Source organism: Athene cunicularia, assembly GCF_003259725.1.
Source record: "Athene cunicularia isolate RWA chromosome 28 unlocalized genomic scaffold, athCun1 chr28_part1, whole genome shotgun sequence".
NCBI lineage: Eukaryota > Metazoa > Chordata > Aves > Strigiformes > Strigidae > Athene > Athene cunicularia.
The window spans coordinates 2055012-2065343 of NW_020799139.1; the positions used below are offsets into that span (position 1 = coordinate 2055012).

The 10332-nt window shown below is 45.7% G+C and overlaps 1 protein-coding gene across 4 annotated transcripts; it reads right to left on the minus strand.

Annotated features, from left to right (window-relative positions):
- Positions 1–843: 843 nt before the first annotated feature.
- PWWP3A (PWWP domain containing 3A, DNA repair factor) lies at positions 844–10320 on the minus strand. Of its 4 annotated transcripts, XM_026865081.1 has the most exons (15): positions 9967–10320; positions 9404–9493; positions 9032–9123; positions 8600–8670; positions 7163–8182; positions 6571–6693; positions 5769–5839; positions 5250–5326; positions 4650–4710; positions 4114–4189; positions 3936–3986; positions 3079–3509; positions 2196–2284; positions 1863–1981; positions 844–970 (listed from the first exon to the last, which is right to left on the minus strand). In XM_026865081.1, the coding sequence occupies exons 2-14, from the start codon at positions 9458–9460 to the stop codon at positions 1903–1905; spliced, it is 2298 nt and encodes a 765-aa protein (XP_026720882.1). In that variant the 5' UTR covers positions 9461–9493; positions 9967–10320; the 3' UTR covers positions 844–970; positions 1863–1902. The 4 variants fall into 4 exon arrangements, with proteins under 4 accessions (XP_026720882.1, XP_026720881.1, XP_026720878.1 ...); XM_026865080.1 differs by lacking the exon at positions 844–970 and having other exon boundaries at positions 977–1981; positions 10010–10320; XM_026865077.1 differs by lacking the exon at positions 844–970 and having other exon boundaries at positions 977–1981.
- Between the last annotated feature and the right edge of the window lie 12 nt (positions 10321–10332).

Consider the following 10332-nt stretch of genomic DNA (forward strand, 5'->3'; position numbering starts at 1 on the left):
TTTTTTTTTTTTTTTTTTTCTTCTTTTCCTGCGGGCTTCGGACTTCAAACCCGCCCGCTGCGCTCCGTTAAACCCCCAAACCCCCTCCTCCTCCCTGAGACTTTCAGGCATCGCTGAATGCATCGCACCCTGCCCAAACCGCGCTGCTCCCAGTTTTTCTGAATATCCCAAAATTAAACAGAAGCGGCGGCGGGTTCGGCCAGCACAGGGAGCGTTGGGGGAAGGAAGGGGCAGCCATGAAAATTGGGCGACTATAAGGGCCAGGCCGCGTCGGGCAGGGAGGATGTGTGCCAAGGCCTGCTTTTAAATAAACCGCGAGAACAAAAAACACCGAGTTTGCTTTCCTGGACTCCCCCACATGTTAAAAAACATGGAACTGTGCCACTAAAGCATGACACTGCGGTTTTACCCAACATACAGAAACGACCTTCACCTGATGCAAAAATTCAGGGGGATGCGTCTGCCTGGGTGCACCCAAGGCCTCAACCTAAGATGGGTGCTTGAAATAAATGAGCATATTCCAACAAAAACAACGAGCCTTTGACAACGGACCGGCTTTAACATCCCTTCCAACCCAAACCCTTCTGTAACTCCGAAACTCAGCTGCTGTCAGCCAAAGGGGAGGAGGAGGATTGAGATAAAGGCAACCTGATTTGGGAGTTTGGCTTCTGGGTGACGGTTTGGAGGATCTTAACGGCACTTGAGGAATTCCGAGGCGTGAACACACAATCACCGACCTCTGTGCCCCCGCCAACAGCACCCGGGGGGTGGGACAACCCTGCCAGAGTCAACCCTGTCACCCTCTGGTGAAAGCTGCGTACGGTGACAGAAAACGCGTTATCACTTGTCACAAGTTTTAATGAAAAATAAAGAATAATCCAGTTAAATACACATGCTATTCCCGTGAGTCAGGTACTTGGTGAATGTCCTTTTGATAACACGAGGCAGGATTCCAAATGCATGTGGAAACCTAGTACAGAGCACAGAATAATTAAAAGTAGAATTAAATGAATATATTTTAATTACTATAGCCAGAATACACAGCTGTATCCCAATTTACATTTAAACTTCTTCCTTAATTTCAATTCACTTCAGTTCCTATCAGACAAGCAAGTAGATCACATTTTCATTACAATATGGAAAAATACTAATCATTGGGCTTTTGTCATTAGACTTCTCAGCACCACAAGTCTGTCAACAGCCCGTGGCAATGCTATGCCTTCAGCAGAAGCTGCAGGGGGAATGACACGATTAAATTTGATAATTAAGTCAGATAAAGACAATTAAAAGTACTCCTAAATGCATGGCCCCAGTGAAACCCAATAAAACAGAACTTAAAACACTTTCACTTCTAAATGGAAAAGTGAACGCTTTTTGTTTAAGCAAACACTGGATTCCTTTTCCACTGAATTTTACAGCTGTCCTACCAACAGAAAGCAAGCCTTCCTCATCCTGATGGCGTCAGTAGGTACCAGTTTCACTCCCAGGCCTGGAGCCACGCCGAGGCAGAGCAGCCGCCCCGGGGGAAGCGTTTCCAGGCGGGAACCCTCAGCAGCGCCTCAACACTCGTCAGGACAACGCCCCCTCCTTCGCCATGGATTTGGCCCAAATAATGAATAAAAACAGTTTATTGAGAAGCTCTGCAGGACACCTGGACTCTGTGCAAGTTCCACGGGGAGAGCACCCAGGGGCCGGGCGGCCGCACGCCCGCTGCGGTCCAGGACACGGAGCCCGGGGACGCGGCGCCGAGGGACAATTGTATCAGAGCAGCACAGCCACTACAGCTCTGGAGTACACATGGGAACTTTAAAAGTAGAAATGACAGGGTTTATACCAAGAACCACGTCACTATATACACACACGCCCAGTGCCGGGGTGACTTGGGACCACTGGCACCACGGCTCAGACGCTGTCTGCAGAGTCGAGATTGCTCTTCCACTTTTTTCTTTCTAGAATTTCTTCGTCAAATATTTCTCTCTCCCTGCAAAGAAACGTATTGAAGATCTGTAGTAAAAGTAACAACAGTGAACCGTTTGCAGCGTGTTGCAGTAACTCAGCAAATAATTCTGTGACTCAGCGAGAAATCTTGGCCTTTCCAAGGGAGGGGACCAGACCCCTGCCCTTACACTCACTTCTCTCTATAAACAGTAAACTAGTAAGGAAAAATCAGGAGAAGGCTAAAAATAAAACGATACCTTTTGCCCACAGATGGTCCCTTTATGTACTTCTCTTCTGCCTTCTTGTAATCTATGTCATCCACAGCAGAGATGGCATAAATGATGGCCTGGAGAAGAATTCAGTTTATTTACACTCATAAAACAAAAAGCTACAGTCCAACCAGTGATGTGAAACTGCCTCGGCAGACGAGCACATTTTTAGAATAAAGGTTCCTCAACCACTTAAGAAACTGTGATGAAGCTGCTTATTGTGTACCTGAAGTTCTTAAATAAATAATGCAAACTTGTCCTTTATCATTCCCAGGAGAGTGTTTTTATAACCAGATTAAGACATTCTTCACAGCAATTTCTTTTTCTACAGAAGTTACTAGTGTTCTCCCAGGAAGGTTCCTAGGAAGAACAGTAAGTATCTAAAAGTCAAAGTATAAAAACAAACAATCCAGCCCCCAGCACAAAGAAAACCCACAGATAACTTGCCAAATTAAAAAGACCCAAAGCTTTGAAGTTTCAGAAGTAATCAAAACTCACCAGCAAGCGACCACTCTGCCTTTAAAAACATTGTATTACTTAAAACTTCTCCACTCTGTCCCAACGGCTTAAAAATCAGCATTTACAACTCCACGCAGGAAGCAAGCAGCCATTCCTACTGGGGCTCTATTTATATTTTTTCCTCTGACACGTCACATAAACCTATTTGTGCCCCAATCACCAGCCCATGAACATAGCTCAAGAGCCTCCCGCGGGGATTCTGGCACCCCCTGCCCCGGGCACAGGCAGCTTCACGTGTCGGCAGGCGGGCACGAGGGCAGGGCCTGGCTCAGACACCGCCAGCTCCAGGGACACCAAGCACCCAATTATTTACTTTATCATTTACTTTCCTCAGCATTTCACCTTTACTTACTTCAGGCAAAAGGACATCTGAAATAAATTTTATTCCATCTCCATTAATCCAATGAAGATTTTTAGTGTCTATTTCGTGATACATTTCCTTCAAGTAGTTCACTACAAGGTCTAATTGTTCTTCATCCTCTAAATACGTTTCCACGCAGGTCACGTACTGACTCGAATTTAGAAATTCCTTCAGCCACCGTGATGGTTTTCTGCTTTTCAAAATAGCCAGAAGATGCTCTTCAGCCCCCTTAGTCTTCACTATAAACTCCACTATCTTTTTATTCGCTTTATCTCTGGCAGCTCTTGTTCTGTCAGGGAGAAGTTTCTTGGAGGGTTTCTGAGGTGAAAGTTCTGATGAAGACTCTTCAACATCTTCTTCTGACGTGTTTGGAAAGGCCATTTGGACTAAACCTGAATAACCCGCCTTCCTAACTGGGTAGCCTGAAAGAAAAGCCACAATCATTAATACTTAAATATACAAAACAAGGGGCGCTCTCACATACATACTTACATGTGCAAGTGGAAAATAAGGGACTTTCTGATTAAGAGAGAAATTTCTAATTCCTCCTCTACCAAAGAAGTACCAAAAAGCCACCACCGAAATCTTAATTTTGCATTAAAAAAAGATTAGGGAGTTGAAACTCTGCGAGGAGCTCCAAAACACACTCTGCAGCCTGCAGTAACCAGTTACCTGATTGTCTTTAACAATCAATATTTATTTAATTTTTGTTGGGGGACTGGAAAACCTCATAATGCAGTAATGCTGTGTATGAAGTAACTTTAACGGGGTCTGATGCCCAACTCAATAAACATTAGAGCTAAACCTCCCTAAAGAGAAGAATACAAAAAAATAATGAATTCACTTACTGATATCAGCAGCGAAATACTCCAAGAAGGATCCCGTAAAAGAATGACAACCTAAAAAGCCCAAAACGGGGTTATTTGTGAGTTCAATTCAGACTATGAAAGAAAGCTGAGAGTTTCGGCGTTATCTTTTTTCTGAGGAATGTCAGAACGGGTGACATCAGCCAACTCGTCTGCTTACCCACTCTAACGCGATAGTCAGAAATCAGCTGGATACACCACTCGATTTCCCGGCGATAATCTTCTCTGGCTCGTTCCTGCAAAACGAGAGCCACTGACAGTCCTAAAGAGAGGAGCCTGCTGAAGCTTTTCAGCCTAGGACCCTAACCGGGTAACAGAAACAGCTAACGACTCAAAGTTTACTTCCAGTTTTCTGCATTCTCCTGAAATTCAACTTTCTGCTGAGCCTTTGCTGCAGCAGCCTCGTGGCAAACCCACAGGCAGAGCCCTGAGCAACTGCCCTCCCCACACACAGGTGTTCTCGGCAGCAGCCTCACCCCGATGGAAACAGGGGTCAGGGGATCCCCTTCCATCTTGTGGAGCGTGAATTCTGTTTAATTACTTTGTTGAACAGAGTGAGAGAAAAGAGCCGTGAAGCCCCCAGCCCAGGCAGCCGCACCACACTCCTCCCGCAGGGCCAGGTACAACGCTGTGTCCAACGGAATTCTTCCCACCACACGCACACGCTTGCAGCTATGTGTCACCTCTAGTACTTACTATGAGCTCCTGCTTTTCTTCACAATCAAAGTGCTTCAGATTCTTAAATGGTACTGAGAACCTTGAGGAAACAAGGAAGAAGGGTTAGGGAAAAAGAGGTTGAGTTGAGCCTCTATTTACTGCAATTCTGCACCTCCCTGAAAATTCGGTTTCATCAGGAATTTGGGAACACAGGTTTTACTAGTTTGGGTTTTCATAAGCTAAAACTGTGGAATCTTTTAACAAACGAGAAGTACCTGGTTTTAAAACAAAAGTAAAGGCAGGCCTGTGTTTCCAGAAAGTTAGGGCACCACATGTAAAAAAAAACAAAAGAAAACAAAACCAAACCACTAGCTGGGTCCCCAGCCCCCCTTTTTTTTTTTTTTTTTTTTTTTTTTTTTTTTTTCCCCTCTAAATTCCTGCCACAAGCAGCAGCCGTTCAACAACACCGGCCTGCCTCAGGCAGCAGCACCACAGAGCAAACCCTCTCGACCCAGAGCCTCCCTCCAAGACCAACCTCAGGCTTAACTCCAGCGCAATGGCCCTGCACCAGGCAGAGTCCAGGACACTGCCTGAAGGAAACCCAAAGTTCAGAACACTATCGGAAGCCACAACATTTACCCTTTTTTCTTGCAATTTGTATTCTCTTCTATTAACAGCACGTATGCCTTTCTGAGTTTCCGCTTCACGTATTTCACCTGTTGAGAGGATAAAGTCTCATCAGCACCCTAAAATCCCAACACCCCTACAAAGCAGGAACATTTTCCATCAATATTATACATTGCACCCCGTACTTAAAGGAAGCTATGCAAACATGAAAATGAAGTTTAAAGTATCAAGAATAGCAAGTTACACCAACAGAGCATTTTTGTCCTTTTTACACAAGGACCTACCCTCTTTCTTCTGTGGGCTGGGTACAACCACCCTAATTCAGGATACAAGATATAAAGGCTCAGTACCAATCCTCTGCTTCAACATAAACACAAGCGAATTAAATACATTTATTTTTTACATTATTTTTGCATATGTAAATGTACTTTATTATCTCTGTAACACTTCTGCTGGAAGCTCTAAAAGAGTCAAAGCTGCTCCTTCCCAGACCCCTGACAACACCACCCAGGAGGCAGGAGCTGTTCTTACCACTGCAGGCCAGTAGGGGTAACTCCGCAGTTTGCACCAGACCAAAAGCCCTTCTTCAAATGACTGCGGTTCTATGATGAAAAAGAAAGTAATTTTTCTTTAAAAAAAAAAAAAAGACGACAAGACAGTTCACTTGCCCTCTCTTATCAGCCTCCTTCCAGGAGCTTCACTTTAATGCTTTTACAGGTTTCACCTAAGGTGACAGGGCACCCCCACAGCCCCAAAGCGCAGCACTAGTTCAACACAGGAACTTGGGAGCATCAATCCCAGGCTCCTGCTCAGTTACCTAACGATCTGTATTTCATTCTATTTGAAAAAGCCTCTCCGGGGCATTCGAGAAAAGCATTTTATTCCAAGCTTGAATACAGCTGGCTTTGCTTTCTAGGAGGTTTGGTTTATTACGAGGGTCCTGGTTTCAGTCAGGATAGAGTTAATTTTTCTTAGTAGCTAGAGCAGTGCTGTGCTTTGGACTCGGGAGGGGATCTGGTATGAGAACACTGGCAACTCACTGATGTTTTCAGCTGTGCTCAGAAATCAAGGACTTCCCAGCTCCCCGTGTCCTGCCCATGCACAGCTGCACGAGAAGCTGGGAGGGAGCATGGCCAGAGCCCCGGACCCAGCCTGGCCAAGGGAATAGTCCCCAGTGCCCACCTCACCTTATCCTAGCTACTAAGAAGAAAAATTAACTCTATCCCAGCCAAAACCAGGACATGCAGCTCGTCAGCAAGCTAGAAGCACACATACCCTGAGAGGGCACACCTCCCCTGGGTGAAGGACTCTCACAGGTACACTGGGGGCTCACCGTGATGTGATAAAATACAAGGAAGTTCCTCCTCCTCTTCCTCCTCTTCATCTACCAGAGCTGAGAGGCGAGACAGACTCTCCGAGGAAACTATCTCTGAAGACAGGTCAGACAATTCCAGTCCTGCCAACAGCAGCAGGCACCAGGGTTAGTAAGTGTGGAATCAGAGCAGGGGAAACTCAGGGCTGTGGAAGTGAGCCCACAGCAGCGCGAGGCTCCGGCTCTGTCACACCACACACACTCTGTCCTCTGCCTCGGTGAAGGCCTAATATATCTGAATAAAAGATTAAAGAGGGGAAGGAACAAAACCAGGCTGGTTTCAGGACTCTGTGCCAGTCCGTTCTTTCACATCACACTGTGAAATCACCAAGTCCTCCGGCAAAGGGTAAGAGCCCCTGAAGCACAGCTCGTCAGTGCAAACCCCACCCAACCCCCCCCCCAGCTTCTAGCCAGGATTAAAACGACTGCATTGTGTGCTTCTCCAAAACTTAAACCAAAAATTAAAATCAGCCATTTCAGAACCTCACTCACAACAGCAACGCTCAACAATCCAACGGGACGAGGCTTTCCCTTCCCTGAGCAATATGCCCACCTTCATCTTCCTCAAAGTCAGGCAGCTGAAAGTGCTTTATTTTCTTCATAAACATACGTGAAGTTTTCTTATTTTCCTCCTCTTTATGCTGAGAGGGGAAGCTATCAGAAAGTGTCCCGTGGTTAGAAGGCCCAGATGAAGATTCAGAGCAACTCCCACATCTCCTTTTTCTGTACGAGGACATGGTTGCACCAACCTCCTCTTCTCCATTAACCTGGTTTAAACTCATTGGCGTTCTCCTTCCATCTAACTGCTCTGCCAGGCTTCTGCTCTTGCTACCGATGCTGTCACCTGAGGCACTTGTACAAGAGGAATCCAGTAGCATCTTTCCAGGTTCCTTTTTGGCGTTTGCCCTTGGCAGAGGCAGCGCCGTGTCAGACTCGCAGGAGACAGGCAGAGGGGACCCCTTCTTGGCGAGGGGCTGGGGTTGATCCATGGGGAAATCACTCCCAGGTGACACAGGTGATCCTGCACCTCTGGGCCTTTTTTTCCCTTCCTTCTTTTTTCCCTCCTTAGGCTTAAGGGAGACTTTACTTCCCGGGTTGGACTTTGTCAACAAGACGGGCTTGATGTTTTTCTGTCTTGGTAGTGATTTTGATTCCGCTGTTTTGCAATCTTCACTATGTGAATTTGACATATTACACAAGTCCCCAGTACTGCACCTGGAAGGGCTTGTTCCACTTTCCTGTCCTTTAGCACTCTCCTCCAAAATGAGGGAGGATTTCTGGTTTGGATTTTTTGTATCAGTCTTCAGGCTGGGGTTAGTGTTTTGTTCTGTTTTCCTCCTGGAAATCTCAGGCTCCAACTTTTCTTTTGAGCGAAAGAGCAATCGACATCTGCATGAGGGGGTAGACAGGAGAGATCCTGCATCATTCTCCTGGGATAACTGAGTGTTTGGTCCTTCTTCTGAAGGTAGTTCTTGTTGGGCTGAGCCATTCTGATTCAAAATATCCAGGGCAATTTTAAGAGAACAGCGATATTTCAGTTCTTCCACAGCCTCACTCGAGCTATTCCCTTGATCTGAAGAAGAAGAATATGCAATAAATGCAGTAAGCTTGCTTTGTATATAAGAAATAAATTTTATTTATAGTACATTTTTTGTTTAAGATGCAACTTAGCACTTAAATCATCGATTCTCAAGGCAAAGCACAGAGACACACAAAGTGCAAGCTTCCAACACCTTGTTTTGATGGAAGTACTCACAAGTTTCTTCCTTCCAACATACTACACAAGGGAAGAGCAAACGTAACTGTGCTCATGTTTAGTCTCCTTCCAAACTTTACAGATGGGATGGAAAGAGGGGAAAAGAAATGCAAAAAACCCCCCTCAATAAAAACATGAGTGAAATATCTAACCACTGCCCACCGGGCTGAGTTTTTGTGTATATTTTATATTCAGAATATATACAAGGCAGCAAATGTTTTGACATCTCCTCACCTAAGCTAGAAGCGATCTCTTCTATACACTCTTCCTTCAGTGGTACAGTATCTGCACAGTTCACACTAATCCTGAAAACACAACAAAGCTGACTGAAAATACCGCAGCATTAAACACAACTAACAGCATGACACTGCTCTCATCTGGCAATAAACTTACAGTATTTTTTCCCCCAAACCTGCAACTGTTAGCAGAAGTGAAGGAAGAAAAAAACCCCATGAAGAATGCCTGAGCTGAGTCAGCATGTTGTCTCCTGGGACGTCCATAAACAACTACAGGGCCAGCTCTAGAAAAGCAACAGGTTCTGGGTCCATGTCTCATCCTCCCATAAATCAATGATCTCATTTCACAGGCAGCTTCAGATAAAGGGATTAATCTTTTTTTTTAATGTCTAAGAGTGCAAAACATACAACAGTAACAAGGATACTTAACTGTTCTTTCAAGCCAAGTATTTTAACTTTAAAAGTAGTCACATTCTCATTAGTAACAGATGTTTTCCCAGCAACTCCAGTTTTGCACAAAACCTGCATTCAAGAGAAAAAACGTGCATTTAAAATCCCTGCCCAAGTCTGTTAGACTATAGGACAGATCTGGTATCAAAATATTTTTAATACAAACAGCACAGAACAGACTGATATTCCGTGACATCTGGTTGCAATATTAGGATCTCTACCAGTTAGCTATTTTTTAAAGCACACACATATTCACTCAGAACTCTTACTACTTACTGCTGACTTACTACTCCATTTCACCCATTTCTAAGTTATATCCATAAAATTTTCCTCATTTATACATCTGCTTTACCTTTGCTGGCCATAAACGCTTATTCCACATGCAGAGAACATACTCCTGATCTGCCATGACTCACACACACAAGGAAAATTCCAGAGTGCTCTGAAGAAAAAGGAAATAAAAGTTACCCAGTATTTTTGTCATCCTCTTTTTTTTTAAAAAAAAAGAAATACAGGACTTAAGTAGAACACCTATTATTACAGTTACACATCATTTTTACCTTTGCTGTCACCGGACTACTATTAACTTTGCAAGCATTCTCCAAATTTAAGTTCTAATAGCGCATCTTTCTGTAGCTGTGTAACATGATGCCTCACTGAGCACGTAAGTGTAGAAAATACTGTCGCAAATAAACAAAACGCTGCCGCAGGCCTGCACATTCTGCAGGTCCCTACAACCAAATCCTGATCATGGAGGCTATTTGTCACACCCGACAAATTCCACCGTGCTGGGCCAGCTTTTACACGCAGTTTACAATTCGAGAGAACCAGCCACGGAGTTCTCACGTGCTTCTTAAACACCCGAAAGGCTTTAAGAAAGACCCATTATGAACAAGAAAACCTGCCCGTACTTACAAAGCCGAGGCCTCCCCGGCCCCACCGCGGCCAGAGGCGGTACCTCCGCCCTGCAGGGCGAGGGTCAGGGACACGAGGCCTGTCCCGCCCGCGGGTTTGGGGAAGTTACAAGTATCCAACAGCTCCTCCTCACCCCCTGCCGCGGCTTCCCGCCGCCCAGCGCCGGGGCCAGCTAATGGCGGCGTGGGCCGCCCCACTGGGGCCCACCGTGAGATAAGGGCCGGGCCGGGCCGTGGCGGAAGCGAGGCCGGTGCCCCCAGCCAAGAGACTCCCGCCACGCTGAGAGAACGGAACTCCCGCCGCTTCCCGCTCCCCTCCAAGCCCCACCGAAAGCGGACGGACGGGCCGCCCGCTCCCCCCGCAGCT

Excerpts from the sequence above, each read along its gene's own strand:
- PWWP3A (XM_026865081.1), bottom strand. The coding sequence starts at position 9,460 with ATGGCAGATCAGGAGTATGTTCTCTGCATGTGGAATAAGCGTTTATGG. Across the intron at positions 6,694-7,162 it reads TGACTTTGAGGAAGATGAAG|GACTGGAATTGTCTGACCTG; the intron begins GTGGGCATATTG and ends TGCTGTTGGCAG. Across the intron at positions 4,711-5,249 it reads ACAAATTGCAAGAAAAAAGG|GTTCTCAGTACCATTTAAGA; the intron begins GTAAATGTTGTG and ends TGTTTCCTCAAG.